This window comes from Rhinopithecus roxellana, chromosome 12 (assembly GCF_007565055.1).
Source record: "Rhinopithecus roxellana isolate Shanxi Qingling chromosome 12, ASM756505v1, whole genome shotgun sequence".
In the NCBI taxonomy this organism is placed as follows: domain Eukaryota; kingdom Metazoa; phylum Chordata; class Mammalia; order Primates; family Cercopithecidae; genus Rhinopithecus; species Rhinopithecus roxellana.
Window position 1 is genome coordinate 8,358,020 of NC_044560.1, and position 18,839 is coordinate 8,376,858.

At 48.5% G+C, this 18,839-nt stretch overlaps 1 protein-coding gene and 1 non-coding gene across 3 annotated transcripts; both read right to left on the bottom strand.

Annotated features, from left to right (window-relative positions):
- Positions 1–10,320: 10,320 nt before the first annotated feature.
- On the bottom strand, positions 10,321–18,814 carry LOC104679831 (aflatoxin B1 aldehyde reductase member 2). Of its 2 annotated transcripts, XM_010385555.2 has the most exons (7): positions 18,501–18,814; positions 15,125–15,312; positions 14,828–14,932; positions 13,664–13,760; positions 13,353–13,452; positions 12,357–12,486; positions 10,321–10,736 (listed from the first exon to the last, which is right to left on the bottom strand). In XM_010385555.2, the coding sequence occupies exons 1-7, from the start codon at positions 18,796–18,798 to the stop codon at positions 10,575–10,577; spliced, it is 1,080 nt and encodes a 359-aa protein (XP_010383857.1). In that variant the 5' UTR covers positions 18,799–18,814; the 3' UTR covers positions 10,321–10,574. The 2 variants fall into 2 exon arrangements, with proteins under 2 accessions (XP_010383857.1, XP_030768981.1); XM_030913121.1 differs by lacking the exon at positions 14,828–14,932.
- Positions 11,430–11,532, bottom strand: LOC115892477. The gene has a single exon (XR_004052358.1). It is a non-coding gene; the product is annotated as a U6 spliceosomal RNA (small nuclear RNA).
- Positions 18,815–18,839: the final 25 nt, after the last annotated feature.

Consider the following 18,839-nt stretch of genomic DNA (forward strand, 5'->3'; position numbering starts at 1 on the left):
TTGCTGTAGGAGGCTCCTTTCACATTTTGATGTTTGTCTTATAACTTGGTACAAAACATGTAATAAAATTTCCAGGTGCAGAATATGCTGTCTGCAAGCCTCATGATGTTAGGATTTGTCCTTCATGACTGTGGGCTATGAGCCACTAATTTGTTTTATATGATTTGTGGAATATCTTTAGAAACTGCAAAAATATCCCCACACAAAGATTACTTGAGAGATATGGCTTGGATTTTCTCCTCATTCAAGACCTGTCCATTTTGTTCAGCTGCCTTGGATGGCATGCAATGACAGCATTTTATTCCATGGAGGCTACTATCAGAATCTGCTACTTAATTTCATTCTTATAATGGAATATTGAAAAATATTATTGTACTCGTGTTTCTCTACCCATTAACCAAAAAATCCAGGGGAATTTTCCATAACTCAGTGAAAGGAGTACCTTTGGCCAGGTGAAAACATGGAGTTTCAGCATTTGTCTGAATGGAAACCGAAAAGAAGACATTAACAAAACACAAAGTCAAAAAGTGCCAGTAGTGGCAACAACTCAATCACTAATGTTCAGTGTTAATGGAGCAAGCTGGGTATGGTGGCACGTGCCTATAGTCCCAGCTACTCAGGAGGCTGTGGCAGGAGAATCACCTGAACTGGGGAGGTGGAGGCTGCAGTGAGTTGAGATTGCACCACTGCATTCCAGCCTGGGCAATAGAGCGAGACTCTGTCTCAAAAAAATAAAAACAAAATAAAAATAAAAATAAAAATTTTTAATGCTTTTGACAGCATGTCAGGCTTCTGGGCTCTGTTCCCCAAGCTCAACTCTAAGCCAAGCATTTTAAGGTTTGGGGAAATTAACTTCTCCCAGTTTGAAGGAACATTATAGAAGAGATAGGAGCCATCTTAAATCATGAATGAAGGAAGGAAAAATACCATAGAAAAGTCTGGGAGTTTGGGTGGAAGAATTGGAGAAGGTGACAATGTGAAAGCAAGGAAGGGCCAGGGCATCTGGAAGTTGCATTTGAGGGTTTCCTGGGGGTTTGTTTCTCTAGTTTTGGGGAATCATTTGGGCCTGTCTGATATGACTGCTGAAAGAGCTGAGTCAATTGTGCAATGTTAGAAAAAGTCTAGTAAGAAGGCCATGCTCTTGTGCAAAAGAAAATGAGCTGCTTTTTCTTCAAAGTTTCAGGGTCAAAGGAGTCCCAGTGCTTCAGAATGCACTCCAGAGGAAGGGAAGGGCAAGACAGTGAGGGTGCCACCCCTACTGTTTTCCCTCCTTGGTTCCTGGGTCCTAGCATTTTGTTAAACGTGCCCCCATGGTTGCAGGTGTGACCCCTGCCATGGAATCAGAGGAACTAAGTGATAGGGGTTAGTCGTGCTTACCCATGTGACTGTAGTCCCGCACTTGTGATTTCCTTTTGACTTCTAAGACTTGTGTGACCTGTGTGGCTCCCGGAAAAATGGATCTTGGGAGAGACTATGTAACAGCTGCATTTGGGCAACTGTTGCATTTCCCTCCATAATGGAGGAAGTGTGATGGTTTGAGCTCTATATCCTGCTATTTTGACCCATGCTAAAGTATTACCCTTAGAGTATGGTTCCAGTTAACTTCTGGACTTAAATTATCCTTACTATTTAAGTACTATTTTAATTAGAAGCAGAATAGCTGCCTTAAAAGAAAGATAGGAACCAAATGGCTATTTTCCTGCTTATGGGACAGTATTGAGACTAAAATTTGGTTTTGGAGGACATTTTCCTCCTTATTGTTGAAGGCAGAGTTTTCCCATTTATGGAAGCAGCATAAAGCCTGGTGTCTAGCAGAGGGGTGCAAAAAGGGAGGAGAATTGGGAAGCTCGAGTGTTTTGGCAAAGGGCCGACAATGTGCCTCATGGAGAGGATTCCTATGCCACTGGGTGGTGCTGTTGACCTTTAAATGTCATGTGCTCTCCAGACCAAGGACAGAGAGAGACCTCACTGGGCAGGGGGGGCGGAACACCCACCGTTCTTAGAAAATCACAAAAATGGCATTGCCTTGAGCTCTACCTCAGTTACTACTGCATTTCCTGATTTTGCCTAACAGGATTACTTCCTTGAACTGTAAAAATTCCCAGTGCTTCAGAATGTTCTCCTCAGCAAGCCTGTCCCCCAAGTCTTGTAAGGCTGCCAGTCACACTCATCATTTTTAAATAGCTGAAGGGGCCCCCCTATTTGATTTGATTTTAAAATGGAGGCCAAGAACCTTGGAATGAAAGGACAGGGTTGAGGTCCACTCCTGTCCTCACTGTCCTGATGATGATACCTTGATCCCACCTGGGGCCCCAAAATGAAGCAGTGTCGTTCATCTGGGTAACACCCAAGATTCATTGCCTCATGCCAAGGAGGTCAAGGACACGAACACATGTGAAGTGAGGTTAAGAGCAGAGGTTTCATAGGCAAAAGAAAAAGAGAATAGCTCTCTCTCCTGCAGAGAGAGGGGCACCTGAGTGGGTCTTCCGACCTGCAGCAGCATGCACAAGGACAGGCATGAGGAGGCAGTGTCTGATTTACACAGGGCCCAAAGATTGGTTGGAACAGGTGTGAGGTGTGATGTTTACATAGTGCAGGAAGAAGCTCCCCGCCCCACCCTTATCTTCTATTATGCAAATGGATTTTTTTTTTTTTTTTTTCCTGAGATGGAGTTTCACTCCTATTTCCCAGGCTGGAGTGCAGTGGTGTGATCTCGGCTCACTGCAACCTCCACCTCCCAAGTTCAAGAGATTCTTCTGCCTCAGCCTCCTGAGTAGCTGGGATTACAGATGCCTGCCACTATGCCCAGCTGATTTTTGTATCTTTAGTAGAGACACAGTTTCAACCCGTTGGCCAGGCTGGTCTTGAACTTCTGACCTCAGATGATCTGCCTGCCTGGGCCTCCCAAAGTGTTGGGATTACAGGCGTGTGCCACTGCAACTAGCCACCAATGGCTTCTCTACCTGGCCGGCGCCATGTTGCCTGCTCCTTTCTGTACATGTGGTTGATAAAGAAAAAGGGAAGATAAAGCCATCACTGTGAGCATGCCTAGCCTCCAGGGGGCCTTTTCCTATTAGCAGAGCTGCCAGCATTCACCCCTGCAAGCTTCCAGCTTGCTTATCTATGTCTGCAGCTTGATTTTACAGGCTGCACTTTGTTAGGAAAGAAACGATTCGGGGGCTGCTTTTCATTAAAAGGAAAACCTGGCGGGGCGCGGTGGCTCAAGCCTGTAATCCCAGCACTTTGGGAGGCCGAGACGGGTGGATCACGAGGTCAGGAGATCGAGACCATCCTGGCTAACGCAGTGAAACTCCGTTTCTACTAAAAAATACAAAAAACTAGCCGGGCGAGGTGGCGGGCGCCTGTAGTCCCAGCTACTCCGGAGGCTGAGGCAGGAGAATGGCGTAAACTCGGGAGGCGGAGCTTGCAGTGAGCCGAGATCCGGCCACTGCACTCCAGCCTGGGCGACAGAGCGAGACTCCGTCTCAAAAAAAAAAAAAAGGAAAACCTTACCTGAGGACTTCCTTACCCTCACTATCTGCCTAAATAAGTTCTTAGATCACAGGGAGTGTCCAGTGTGCCCACTGGCCTCCAGATGCCTGAGCCTGCAGACCACACACATCTCCACCTTCTTCCAGCACTTCCAGTGCATCATTGCCCTCACAAGGTTCAGGAGTTCCAGGACAGCCAGCCGTGGAGCCTGTGGACAGGGAGTGCATCGTGAAGGCTGCCAAGGCAGTGGAGGCCCAGGTTATGGCAGCCCAGGAAATGAGCTGGGAGGAAAGCATTGAGGAACTGATGAGCATGGAGAAAGAAAGCATTTTGTAGAAACAAATGAGGAAGATGTGCGGGATGATGTACAGAAGTTACAAGTGGAGCTGATATTAAACAGGATTTTGCTGGAAAGAGAAAAAGGCTAGAATGTATACGAATGCTTTTTTTTTTTCCGAGACAATCTTGCTTTGTCGCCCAGAGCTGGAGTGCAGTGGCGCGATCTTGGCTCACTGCAACCTCCGCCTCCCGGGTTCAAGGAATTCTCCTGCCTCAGCCTCCCGACTAGCTGGGATTACAGGTGCCGCCACCATGCCCAGCTCATTTTTTTTTATTTTTAGTAGGGATGGGAGTTCACCGTGTTGGCCACTCTGGTCTTGAACTCCTGACCTCATGATCCGCCCATCGGCCTCCCAAAGTGCTGAGATTACAAGTGTATAAGAATGCTTTTATCCACACCCCTAAGAAGAGAACTGAACATGTTTTGAAAACACAAGAGGAAAGGCAGAAACTTCATTACAAATATTCTAAGCAGTTTCTGACTTGGTTTCAAGACTGGAACACACATGGGGAAGGCTGAGGAACAAGAGGAACAAAAACTAGCTGAAACTTTTCGAGAGCAACAAACGAGTTGTCTACAAGCTAGAATGGTTCAGAGAGAGAAACTGAAACAAATTAAACTGAAATGAGCAATTCCTACGGAGTTTGGAGGACCTAGAAGAGAATCAGAGTTCATCTTACTGATGAACGAAGTGACCTTAGAAAAGAAATGGCCATGTTGCAAACAAAACTTATGAAGGAAACTCTGCAGCAAGACTTGGCACATATTCATTTGTCTCTTCTACCTGTGTTACTCTTGTGACTGAAGAAAGAACTTGAACCAATGTGTAATGGTTAATATTGAGCATCAACACGATAGGATTGAAGGATGCAAATTACTGTTCCTGGTGTGTCTGTGAGAGGGTTGCCAAAGGAGATTAACATTTGAGTCAGTGGACTGGGAGAGGCAGACCCACCCTCAATCTGGGTGGGCACCACCTAATCACCTGCCAGCCCAGCTAGAATAAAGCAGGCAAGAGAAGATGGAAGAGCCGACTTGCTGAGTCTCCCAGCTTTCATCTTTCTCCTGTGCTGGATGCGTCCTGCCCTTGAACATGCGACTCCAAGTTCTTCAGCTTTTGGACTCTTGCACTTATACCATTCTTTTGTTGGGGGCTCTCGGGCCTTTGGCCACAGACTGAAGGTTGCACTGTTGGCTTCCTTACTTTTGAGATTTTGGGACTCAGGCTGATCCACCACTGGCTTCATTCTTCCTTAACTTGCAGATGGCCTATCATGGGACTTGACCTTGTGAATGTGTGAGTCAATTCTCCTTAATAAACTACCTCCCCGTTTTTGTTTGTTTTTTGAAACAGAGTCTCACTCTGTTGCCCAGGCTGGAGTGCAGTGGCACAATCTCAGCTCACTGCAACCTCCGCCCCCCGGGTTCAAGCGATACAGTCTCAGCCTCCCGCACAGTTGGGATTACAGGCACCTGCCAACATGCCTGGTTACTTTTTGTATTTTTTAGTAGGATGGGGTTTCACCATGTTGGTCAGGCTGGTCTTGAACTGCTGACCTCAGGTAATACACCTGCCTTGGCCTCCCAAAGTGCTGGGATTATAGGCGTGAGCCACCACACCCGGCCAATAAACTCCCTTTCTTATATACATATATCCTGTTCTGTCCATCTAGAGAACTCTAATATGCTATGTTATATGACATAAGCATGACATTAACTACACTAAACCACATGGCAGTGTTTTTAAAATTCTTGTATAGAGCAGCATCTCATTAGTTTGTGTGTTAAATCCAAGACTTTGCTTCTGTAGTCTGTTGAATGAACCCCAAACAGTTATATCAGTAACAGCAATTGCACAGTTCTATACACAGTCAATTAAGTTTTAGCACTAATGATAATTTAATTTTAGGTGTGGCCTCTGTGGATCTGTATCAGTCCCAAAATTTAGAAAGCACAGGCATGAAAGGGTACATTTTTCTCACCTAAGGAAAAACAGTAAGAGAAGACAAAATGTTAAAATAAAAAATCGATGCCACCTCCTTCTTCAGTCTTTCATACAGCACAGAGCAGCTTCCTTAGTTTGAGGATGATTAAATATACGAGATGCTCTCCAGATCCAGTTCTGCTTCTTTAGACTTTTTTGTTCCCTCTCACTTATTTATTTATTACTTTTTTTTGAGACGGAGTCTTACTCTGTTGCCCAGGCTGGAGTGCAGTGGTGCAATCTCAGCTCACTGCAACCTCAGCCTCTCGGGTTCAAGCAATTCTGCCTGAGCCTCCTGAGTAGCTGGGATTACAGGCACATGCCACCACACCTGGCTAATTTTTGTATTTTTAGTAGATATGGGGTTTCACCATATTGGCCAGGCTGGTCTTGAACCCCTGGCCTCGTGATCCATCTGCCTCGGCCTCCCAAAGTGCTGGGATTACAGTCGTGACCCACTGTGCCTGACCTCACTTATTTATTTTTAAATTAACAAATAAAAATTATAAATATCTATTTAAGGTGTACAACATGGTGTCTTCAAGAATCTATATATGCAATAGCTGAATTCAAGAGACCATCAACTATATTTGAGATATAGTAGCCGGAAGATTCTAACAGATGGGATGTGACACAGCAGAAAATGCATCTCTGATGGGGATACTCAAGACACAGTCTCCTGGCAGGTCCCGGGACTCACCTTCTCCACTACTCAGGACTGTTGCTCCAAATGTTAGAGTTTATTTTCCAAAGATAACCACTCCATTCTCTCACATGCTCTTTGCACAGGTATCTTTGACTCTCCTCCCAGGACACAAGAGTGATGCTATGGACTTCTGAGGCTGGGATATAAAAGGCCACACAGCTTCTGCCTAGTTTGCTTGGGATGTGCTCCCTTGGAAGCCACATGCAGAGGCCACGTGTGTGCTGGTTGATGACAGCAGCTGATATTCCAGCTGGCCCTCAGCAGCAACTGCCACATGCTTGAGTGAATGTCCTCAGGCGACCCTAGCCTCCAGCTGCTAGATCACCTCTCAGACACTGAGGAACAGATGAGGCTTCCCTGCCGAGCCCTGCCCAAAGAGATTTGTGAGCTAATTGATTGTTTTATTACACATAATTGAGGCACTATATACAATTGACCCACTTAAAGTGTATAATTTAATGGTGTTTAGTGTATTTAGAATTGTACAACCACTACAATTTCAGAACATCTTTATCACCTCCCCAAAAGAAACTCTGTACTCAGTAGCAGTGAATCTCCATTTCCTCCCAAACCCCCTCAGTCCTAGGCAACCACTCATCTATTTTCTGTGTCTAATAGATTTGCTTATTCCAGATACTTCATATAAATGGAATCATACAATATGAGGCCTTTTGTGATGGGCTTCTTTCACTTAACATGTTTTTAAGGTTCATCCATATTGTAGATGTTTCATACCTAATTCCTTTTTTTTTTTTTTAAATGTTCCATTGTACATACAGATATTTTATCCATTCATCTATTGACTGACATTTGGGCAGTTTCCACTTTCTGGCTATTATGAATAATGCTGCTATAACATTCATGTAATTTTTAATAAGAACATATATTTCTTTTTCTTTCTTTTTCTAAGACAGAGTCTCGCTCTGTCGCCCAGGCTGGCGTGCTGTGGCGCGATCTCGGCTCACTGCAACCTCCGTCTCCCAGGTTCAAGCCCTTCTCCTGCCTCAGCCTCCCAAGTAGCTGGGATTACAGGCATGTGCCACCATGCCTGGCTAATTTTTGTATTTTTAGTAGAGATGGGGTTTCACCATGTTCTCCAGGCTGGTCTTGAACTCCTGACCTCAGGTGATCTGCACGTCTCAGCCTTCCAAAGTGCTGGGATTACAGACGTGAGACACTGCGCCTGGCCTCATTTCTTCTAGGTATACCTAGGGAGTGAAATTTCTGGGTCATATAAATGCTTAATCTTTTTTAAAAAATTGCCAGAATGTTTTCCAAAGTGGTTGCACTGTTTTACAGTCCCAGTGGCAGTGTCCTAAGGTTCCCATTTCTCCAGACCCTCAACACTTGTTATTTTCTGTATTTTATTGACTCTGATCATCCTAGTGCTTAGTGGATTTGAAGGGATTTTGATTTGCTTTTCCCTGATGAGTACTGATTTTAAGCAGCTTTCCATGTAGTTACTGACCACCTGTGTAACCTCTGGAAAAAGGTCTATTCCAATCATTTGCCCATTGTTTAATTAGGATTTCTTTTCTTTTCCTTTTCTTTTTTTGAGACAGGTCTTGCTCTGTTGCCTAGGCTAGAGTGCAGTGGTGTGATCTTGGCTCACTGCAGCCTCCACCTCCTAGGTCCAAGAGATCCTCCCACCTCTGCCTCTCGATAGGCTGGGACCACAGGTGCCTGCCACCATACCCGACTAATTGTTTTGGTATTTTTTGTAGAGACAGGGTTTTGCCATGCTGCCCAAGCTGGTCTTGAACTCCTGGGCTCAAGTGATCTGTCCGCCTGGCCTCCCAAAGTGCTGGGATTACAGGCGTGAGCCACTACACCTGGGTGGGTTTTCTTTTATTAAGTTGTAAGAGTCCTGTATCTATTCTAGCTACAAGTTCCTTAACAGATATGATTTGCAAAATACCATCCCATTCTGTGGGTTGTCTTTTCACTTTCTTGATAGTGTTCTCTGAAGCATGAATACTTTAAACTTTGATGGTGTTGACTTTACTTTTTCTTTTGTCATGTGTGCTTTTGGTGTCAACATCTAAGAAACCACTGCCTAATCCAAAGTCACACTTACTCAAATATTTTCTTCTAAGAGTTTTATAGTTTACCTTATACATTTAGAAGGTGATTCATTTAATTTTTTGTTTATGGTAAGGGGAAGGGGTCCAACTTCATTCTTTTGCAGGAGGACATCTGGATATTGGTGATGATGATTCTTTTCCCTATTGAACTGTCCCTATTGAGTTGTCATTCAACTCTAAAATCAGTAAGAGTTTATTTCTGGACTCTCAGTTTTGTTCAGTTGCTCTATTCTTATGCCAGAACCATTGTCTTTATTACTGTAGCTTTGCAGTAAGTTTTGAAATCAGAAAGTGTGAGTCCTCCAACTATGTGTTTTTCAAGACTGTTTTGGTTCTCCTGGGTCCTATGAATTTCCATATGAGCTTTAGGATTAGTTAGTCAATTTCAGTATTAAGAAAAAGCCAGCTGGGAGTAACAGGAATTATATAAAATCTTTTGATCAATAAGAAGGATTTTTTTTTTTTTTGAGATGGGGTCTGATTGTGTCACCCAGGCTAGAGTGTAATGGCATGATCTCGGGTCACTGCAGCCTCTGTTTCCAGAGCCCAGGCGATCCTCCCACCTTAGCCTGTGGAGTAGCTGGGACCACAGGTGTGTGGCACCACATGCAGATTAATTTTTTGTATTTTTGGTAGAGACGGAATTTCACCATGTTGCCCAGGCTGGTCTCAAACTCCTGAGCTCAAGTGATCCACCTGCCTTGGGCTCCCAACATGCTGGGATTATAGTCATGAGCTACTGTGCCAGCCTTGGATTTTATATTTTCAAGCAACTTATTAATGTGATTTTTTGTGCAAAGATAACTGATACGCTCCTCCACATGGGTGAGCATCTGTTTTGTTATGGGTAAAGCGAAAAGATGGTGACAACATAGGGAGACCTCCACTCCACAAAAAAAAAATAAAAATTTCTTGGGAGGCTGAGGTGGGAGGATCCCTTGAGCCCCGGAGGTGAAAACTGCTGTGAGCAGTGATCATGCCACTGTACTCCAGTCTAGGCGACAGAGCAAGAGCCTGTCTCAAGAACAAATAATAAATATAAATGAAAAAGTAAATTTCCAGGTTGGGCCTCTTGCATCGCTTCAAGAAGCTGCTCCAAGTGCTGCCTGCTGCCCTGCCCATGGCTGGAGGGATTTCGCTGCACTGGGAATGCAGCAGGTTCAGCAACCACTGAACCGAGGATTCTTCTTCTCAGCCTTGGTGCCTCCTGTTTGGAGTAGGGGTTTCTAAGGGAAATGAGGACCTTGGCTGCCTATGTCCCCATGCCGAATAGAGGCCCAGAGCCAAGGCTGAGAACCTTATGGGTGAAAAGACAAGAGGCTTTAGTTAAGACAAGAGGAGGCTGAGATCGAGAGCGTTCCAGATGTTCCACAGATCCTGGAAAGTGTTCTGCGTGGTAGTGACACTAATGGTAGTTTCTTTGCCCCAGTTGTTTCATTCCTAAGAATCTATTGAGGCAATTCTGAATTAGAGAAAACGTACTGCAAGTGTACAACCCTCTTTTCTATCGTGTGTAGAAGAGTGAGAGGCACCTCAATGTTGAGAGGTCAGGTGAGTATTCAGACCAGGGGAGACCGAGGAGACCCTGGGAGGGCAGTGTGCTTCTGAGACCCTCCCACTACCTCTGTCCTCTGAAGACTCCAACCTGTGGTTCTGCCCTTTCTCAGTCCCCAGGTAGGATGGGAAACAAGGTGTCATCAGCAGAGAAAACAAGTTTTTGGGGTTCACTCAAGACCTGGGCGACAGCCAGGTCAAGTGCCTGCTTTATTCAATAGGGAGTGCTCAAGTGGGACTCACCCCCGTCCTTCACAGTGTAAACAGGGAGCAAGGCAGGAAGCTAGAAAAATAATGCATGGATTCAGACAATCCAGAAAGACTCTGCTAAGTCAGCTTAAGGCCAAGACTGGTCAGTGTGAGAGAACAAAAGAGGTGACAGAAGAGCCTTGGGCAGCCTGAACCACGATGGGCCTAGCGGAAGTAGTTGGGACATTCGTGAGCAACCAAATGCCAGGCTTGATTAAAGGCGTCCACGACAGCTGGCTCCAGGGGCCCTTCCTCCGTTGCTGCCAAGTTCTGCTCCAGCTGCTCCAGGCTGGACATGCCCAGGATGACCGTGTCCCCACAGGCACCCTGCAAGGGAGATGGCCAGACTTCAACCCTCTTCTGCTACACAGCGACTCCACTCACAGCCCTCCCAGTCACCTCCCTGCTGAGATTTGGGGTCTCTGTTTATATTTCTATCCCGTATGTCCAGAAGGACGTAAGGTGCCTTGGATAGCTGTACCCATGTGACTTGAAACCTGTATCCTTTCCCCTACTGCCACACGACGCTTCCAGATAGACCTACATTCACAGCCCAATTCTGCCCCCCAGCAGCTGTGTAAAAATAGCTAAGTTGGCTGGGCACAGTGGCTCATGCCTATAATCCCAGCACTTTGGGAGGTCGAGGTGGGAAGAATACTTGAGCCAAAGTGTTCAAGACCAGCCTGGGCAACAGAGAGAGACTTTGTCTCTACAAAAAACAACAAAACAAAATGAACCAGTGGTGGTGGTGCACGCCTTGTCCCAGCTACCAGGGAGGCTGAGGCAGAAGGATCACTTGAGCCCAGGAGGTTGTGGCTGCTGCGAGCTATGAAAGCGCCACTGTTCTACAGCCTGGGTGACAGAATGAGACCCTGTCTCAAAAAAATAAAAAAGCAGGCTAAGTTATTAAGCTTGTTTCGACATTCAATCTTTTTCTTTTTTTTTTAAACAAAAACATTTTTCCTTGTGTTTTGTACAAAAAAGGGGGTGGGAGGTGGTGCAGTGTGGTGGTGGCGGCGGAAAAATATGGAACGCTTCACAAATTTGCGTGTCATCCTTCCGCAGGGGCCATGCTAATCTCTGTATCTTCCAATTTTAGTATATGTGCTGTCGACATGGGCACAACATTCAATCTTTTTCTCTGTTTTCAGCATTGGAATGAGAGAAAACTTACGTAAAACATAGCTCCCACATGCTGAACATCTACCAGATACATGCCAGACACTATGCAACATGGAACGCTGAAACTGGAGGTAAGTTTGTTGCTGTTATTTTCGTTGTTGTTTGCTTGTTTTTTTAGACAGGGTCTTGCTTTGTCACCCAGGCTAAAGTGCAGTGGTGTGATCTCAGCTTACTGCAGTCTTGACCTCCCAGCCTCAAGCCATCTTCCCATCCCAGCCTCCAGAGTAGCTGGGAACATACGAGCAAGTCATCACACCTGGCTAATGTTTTTGATTTGTTGTAGAGATAGGGTCCCACTTTCTTGCCCAGGCTAGACTCAAATGCCTGAGCTCAAGCAATCCTCCCATCTTGGCCTCCCAAAGTGCTGGCCTACAGGTGTGAGCCACTGCCACCGGTCAGGAAATGAGTTTTAACCAGGAAGACATGAGGCATCAAGAGAGGGAAACCAAAAGGGTGAGATGGGTGGGCTTTAGTTAAACCTGTGTTAAAATGTCTGCCACTTTAATAGCTGGGTGAACCTCAGCTTTCTCATCTATAACACTGGGATAATCATACTCCATAAAGCCTAAGGAATAAGAAAATCCCTGTAATGAAGCCCTCACTACAAAGCCTCCGCTCAGATACCATCAAAGACCAGTGGGAAGAGTGTTTATGAGAACTGGAAGAAAGAGAAATTTCAGAGGAATTAAGAAATCAAATGCTTTGGACTTCACCTAAAGGTTCCCCTGGAAGGGAAGGAGCTGAGCGCCCAGGGTCGCTGGTTACCTGGAGCTGTGAGTGGTGGTACATCCACCGGAGGGCGGCCGAGGTCATGCTGGGGGCGCTGGCGCCATATGCAGCCTGCAGGGCCTTCTCCACCAGGGCAATGGCCTGGAAGTGGTTCTCCTTCCAGAAGCTGTGTAGGGGGGACAGTGGCACAGGGGTCAGTACCATGGGGATCACACTGGGAGCCACAACCAAAGAGCCATCCAGGGTGGCCCCACCCCACACCCTGCAGCCCTGAGGGGAATCCTCTCTAGTCATAGGTCTCCCACTTTGCTGGGCGTCAGAACCACCCAGGATGCCGGGCCCCTCGACAGAGACCTCAATGAATCTTTATTCCTGAGGACTCAGGAACCTGCTCTGATTTTCCCCTAGGGACACGAAGCCTGCTCAGATGGGGCAGGACTCCCTCCTGGACTTTTTTTTTTTTTTTTTTTTTTTGGACACAAGGTCTTACTGTCGCCTACACTGGAGTGCAGTGGCATGATCATGGTTCACTGCGGCCTCAACCTCTTAGGCTCAAGTAATCCTCCTGCCCCAGCCTCCTGAGTCACTGGGGCTACAGGTGTGCACCACCACGCCTGGCTAATTTTTTGCTTTTTTTTTTTTTTTTTTTTTTTTGTAAAGACCATGTTGCCCAGGCTGGTCTTGAACTCATGAGCTCAAGCAATCCTCCCACTTCAGTGTCCCAAACTGCTGGGATTACAGGTGTGAGCCACCATGCCTGGCCCATCCTGGGCTCGCTCTTTCCTTCCCAGCAGGTGATTGCTCAGAAAAGAGCTACAACTTCAAGACCCCAACATCCAGGGATCCTCATTTCCTCCCGGAGGTCCCAAGACAACAGGAACACGCACAGAGGGTTTGGGAATTCCTGAAGGAATGCAGGGGAGGAGGTGCAAACAGCAAGGGAAGGGCTTACCTCAGGAGCAGTCCAGGACTTCATTCCACATAGAGCTGACCCCACCCCAGCCATCCTCACCAAGCCCAACCCCAGCTCACCGATTCCTGTAGGTCTCAGCCCAGCTATTCCCAAAGAAGCGGCCCACGGGCTGTTTCCCGTCCTTGTCCTCATACTTGTACTTGCCAGTCAGCAGGCCCCCTGCGGGAAGGCAGCAATCAGCCCCCGGGCCCAGAGTGCCCGAGAAGCTGCCACATCCCTCAGGGCTCTGGTCTAGGGGAGGGGCAGGGACCCAGGAGAGCTGAAGGATGCAGCCCTGCCCCTTGTCAAACCCTCCCTGCTTCCCAGGTCCTGGGCTGGGCATCTGTGGGTCGGGAATAGGCTGAGACAGGGTCAGGAATGCTCCACGTACCAGCCAGAGGGTTGTAGGCATAGAACCTCAGTCCAAAGTGCCTGAGGCAGGGGAGGAGCTCCATTTCCACCTGCCGGGTGGTGGCGTTGTACATGCCCTGCAGGGAGAGGGACCCCGGAGAGAGGGTGGACATGTCAAGAGAAGGAACTGTTGCCTTCACTTTTATTTTATTTTTATTTTTATTTTTATTTTTTGAGACGGAGTCTCGCTCTGCCGCCCAGGCTGGAGTGCAGTGGCCGGATCTCAGCTCACTGCAAGCTCCGCCTCCCGGGTTTACGCCATTCTCCTGCCTCAGCCTCCCAAGTAGCTGGGACTACAGGCGCCCGCCACCTCGCCCGGCTAGTTTTTTGTATTTTTTTGTAGAGACGGGGTTTCACCGTGTTAGCCAGGATGGTCTCGATCTCCTGACCTCGTGATCCGCCCGTCTCGGCCTCCCAAAGTGCTGGGATTACAGGCTTGAGCCACCGCGCCCGGCCGCCTTCCACTTTTAAAACTCTAAAGCAACACCAGCCCAGGACTTCAGCAATCTTCTAACATGACTACTGTTAGCAGGGGATGGAGGGAGGGTGTGGGGTCCAAGGACAGAAAATTGAAGTGGAATGATATCTTTCCACAAATATCTGGTGTATCAACTCCATGCTGGACACTGGTTACAACCACAAGTAGGTGTCACAAAATCCCTGCCTCCAGGAGATGTTTACTCAAGTTTAAAAAAATAGACAGGAAGGCAGTTAATTACAAGAAAGTTAGGTTCTATGATCAAACAAGGAGCTGGAAAGTACTCGCTGAATGTATGAAGATGAGGTTTGGAGACTGGAGACTCCTGTGAGGCTGTCTAGAAAGGCTTCCAGAGGAGGAGACCTCTATGTAAGGCCCGAGTGCTTCTCCCAGGGAGGAGGGCAGGGGAAATGTGTTCCAGGCTGAAGTACGAAAGGAGGTGGGGAAGGAAGGGTCCAAGGTGCACAGGCCGGCAGGAAGGAAGCAGACGCCCAGTGGCCCGGCTGAGGAGCTTGAATGGCATCCTGAGGGTACCTGGGAGCCATCTGCAGGCTTTCAGCAGGGGAGTGGTTGCTATGCAGAGGGCACAGGGAGCAGTCGGAGGGGCAAAGACAGCCCAGGATGAGGAGTCCTGGAGACTCTGGCCTCTGCAGCCCCGGCCCTCACCTGGTACACAGTGGGCAGGATCCAACCGTTGCTCTTGCAGAGGGTACAGATCTCGGCCACTTCCCAGGCGGCATAGTTGGAGAGGCCAAGCTCTACGAACTTGCCCTGCAGGGGTGAGGCAGCAGTCAGAACGCAGTGCAGCCCAGACCAGGAAGGGGAGGCCAGGGTGGGGCCCCAGGGAATGGGGCTGTTCTCTGCTCCACCCTGGGACCGCCCTGGTGCTTCTGCTGTCATGAGTAGGATCAGGATAAAGAAAGGAGCCGGAGCCCACCTTCGGAGCCCGGAGGGCCCCCTCACCTCCTGGTGCAGCTGGTGGCAGGCACGCAGTGTCTCTTCCACTGGAGTGCTGTGGTCAGGTGCATGTAGGTAGAAGAGGTCCACTCGGGGACACTGCAGCCGCTTCAGTGATGTCTCCAGCTGGGACCGGAGACTGTCAGGCTTTAGGGATTTTCCATCCCAAGGGTTGGCCTTGGTGGCAATTTTCACTTGGAGAGAGAATGGAATGGTTAAGTGACCTACTAAAGCCATTTGCCAACTTATGTAACCCTAGCTAAATTACTAATATTCTCTTGGCCTCAATTCTATGATCTGTAAAAATGGGGTGATAATAATCAAACTGTCCTCACTGGGAGGTCCTGGGGATTAAATAATGTCATATATGTGAGTTCTCAATGTTCACCTATTAGAATAACTATCATTAGTCACCAACCTACTGTCTGTGCAAGGCCTTGCACTAGAGACTGAGTATGCAGAGATGAACTGAATACAATGGATCTCGGCCCTCCTGGAGCCCTAGAGGATGATGGTACAATATGGTAAGCACAGAAGGGAAAGGCACACAGTGCCAAGGAGCCCAGATGAGATGCATGAAGCCAACTTGGAGGCTCCAGGGAAGGCTTTCTCTAGGGGATCACCCCCAGAGTCCCAGCCAACAAGGAGGAGCAGGAAGTACATTCCAGAGCATAGGAACCCATGCAAAGCCAAAGAGGCAAAAATAAAAATTAAAAATTAAAAATAAACCAGTATGTGAGGCTCCAAACCTTCAAGTCTAAGTTATAAGAGCATAAATTTCAGAGCAAGGAGCAGTGGGACATAGGACAAGACACAGGGACAGACCTGATCCCAAAAGTTATTAAATACCATCCCACTGAATCTGAACTTGATCATTCCAGGTTTTGTCAGGGTGTGAACCAGTCACCTGTGTTCACACTTGGCTGCAGTATAGAGAAAGAAGTCAAGGGGGCAGGCCTGGAAGAATTTAGGAAAGCGAAGCAGTCACATGAATGTGGCCTAGTGGTAGAGATCAATTTGCGAGCTTAGAAGGCAAACTGAGCAGAATGTAATTATAATTCTCCCCTCCCCTTCCCGACTCACAGAAGCATGAGCATACATCCAACCACTGTAGAGACACATCGCTATGACAACAGTGTTCTGCATCCAAGCAGCTTGGAAATGAGTTAATTTTGCACTAATCTTTCACCTAGAAAGAACCCCAGCTGTTGGTCCAGGTATAGTGGCTCAAGTCTGTAAACCTAGTTTGGGAGTACTTTGGGAGGCTGAGTAGGGAGGATCACTTCAGCCCAAGAGTTTGAGATAATGCTGGGCAACGTAGCAAGACCCTCCCTCTATAAAAATATAAATTAAAAAAGAACCCCAGCTGGGCCAGGAAAGGTAGCTCACGCCTGTAATCCCAGCACTTTGGGAGGCTGAGGTGGGTGGATCATCTGAGGTCAGGAGTTCGAGACCAGCCTGGCCAACATGATGAAACCCCATCTCTACTAAAAATACAAAAATTAGCCAGGTGTGGTGGCACGTGCCTGTAGCCCCAGCTACTTGGGAGGCTGAGGCAGGAGAATCACTTGAACCCGGGAGGCAGAGGTTGCAGTGAGTCCAAATTGTGCCATTGCACTCCAGCCTGGGTGAGAGAGTGAGACTCTGTCTCAAAAAACAAAAAACAAAACAAAACAAAAAAAAGAACTCCAGCTGTCTGGATTGGTGGGTGGATGGATTCTGCACTTTTCACACTTGGCAAACTCAGCTCAGTAGCTCAGAGGGGTGTCATGAGATCAGTTGGGATATGGAAGAGAACAAGTTCCACAGTTCCTCATCCAGATTTTCTCCATTTCCTCACAGCCCTGCAGGCATTCTTGGCATGAACTTTGCCGCAGGCCTGGCTTGAGGACGTAGGTCCAGTGAGCTCTTAGCCTCAAAGATGGAAGTGGGGAAGGGCTGGAGAAGAAAAACCAACTCAGGAACAAAATCTTCATTATTAATAATATGTAACCTGGCTGGGCACGGTGGCTCACACCTATAATCCCAGCACTTTGGGAGGCTGAGGTGGGCAGATCACTTGAGGTCGGGAGTTGGAAACCACCCTGGCCTATATGGTGAAACCCCATCTCTACTAAAAATACAAAAATTAGCTGGGCGTGGTGGCGTGTACCCGTAATCCCAGTTACTTGGGAGGCTAAAGCAGAGGTTGCAATGAGCTGAGATCGTGCCATTGCACTCCACCCTGGGTGACAGAGCAAGATTCCATCTCAAATAATAACAACAACATGCAGCCAGGTGAACTAGAAAGAGCATAGGCCTGAGATTCATAGTCGCCCTCTTCCCCCCACCCCACCCACCACACACTATGACTCTAAGGTGGGCCCAGAGAGAGCCTCTCCTCAGGGGTGGGCAGCAAAAGCCTCAGGATAGTCCAGTGGGTGAAGCATGGTAACAGCCCACGTTCCCTGGGTCCTCACTGCGTGCCAGGCACCCTCCCAAGGGCTATCAAGGGCACCAGGCTCACGAGGAACAGTCCCCTCCATCCTCGGCTCAAGCCCCACCTGCCCACTGGCCTTCCTTTCACACATCACACACATTGCATTTCCAAACCAAGTCTTTGCATAGACTCTAATGCTCCTTTCTCTTGTTCTCCTCCAACCTACCACTGAGCCTTTAAGGCCAAGCTCCATCCAGCATTTGCTGAGCCTTCCCTAGTGCCTCTCCCTGACCTGCAGCTCCCCAAAGTACTCTCTCTTCTGGGCTCTCCAGCAATCATTATTTCAGTCTTCCCCATTAGACTCTGAACTCCCTGTGGAGGGCTGGAGTTACTTTCTCTCCTATGATCCATGTCAAAGCCTCGCATAGAGTGGAAAGTCCCTAGCCCTCACCTGTCTGCACTCCCAAACACCCCTACTCTCCCAGCCAGCCTGAGGCATCACCACAGTTCTCCCTGAGACAGACAGAGGTACTGCCAGCTGAACAGGGCAAAGTCTAGTGGTTAAGAAAAGGCCAGGATGAGAAAAGGCTGCCCAGAGAGTGCATGGGTGATGATGGCAATGAAGGGGTAGAGAAAAGGGGGAGAGCCTGGGTGGGGACCGGTTATGGGCACCTGGCAGGTTTGGAGGCGGGGGCATCAATGGAGGTGGAAAGCGATGAGCCAGACCAGGCTAGGGGGAGACTCGCGCGCTGCAACTCCCAGTGGAAGGAGAGTGGGGGAAAGGAGTCACGGTAAAGTACTGTCCAGTTGTCCTGGGGTTCCCAGAGCTGCGGGGTGGACGTGGGTGGGGAGAGGGACAAAGCCGTCGGTGCTGCCCGCAGCCAGACCCGAGCGGGGTGGTGCACGGCTGGGGACGGGCTCAGCTCTGCACGATGCATGGGGAGAATGAGGAGCCACTGTTACCTCTGCAGTCACTGCCGCCCAGCCCGAGCCCCAGGCCGCCCAGGATGGTCTCGGACTGGCCGTCGCTGTACATGAAGGCCGTGTCCAGTTCGGTGTGGCCGCGCTCCAGAAAGGCGCGCACGGCCGCGGCGCTGGCGGGCGCGTCCATGCGGCGCCCCATCTCCATGGTGCCCAGCACCGTGGCGACCCGCGGTGGCGGTGGCCGGGACATGGCCAGCGCGCGGGCCTCGGGCGGCGGGGAGCCAAGCGCGCAGTGGACGGCGGCGCGGGAGACTACGCGAGACGCGGCGCTCAGCATAGCAGCAGCGCCTGCGCGTTGGGAGCCGGAGGGCCCCGCCC

Coding starts and splice junctions, on each gene's coding strand:
- LOC104679831 (XM_010385555.2), bottom strand. CDS start 18,798: ATGCTGAGCGCCGCGTCTCGCGTAGTCTCCCGCGCCGCCGTCCACTGC. Junction 15,313..18,500: donor GGGCGGCAGTGACTGCAGAG/GTAACAGTGGCT, acceptor TCTCTCTCCAAG/TGAAAATTGCCACCAAGGCC. Junction 13,453..13,663: donor TGCCTACAACCCTCTGGCTG/GTACGTGGAGCA, acceptor GCCTTCCCGCAG/GGGGCCTGCTGACTGGCAAG.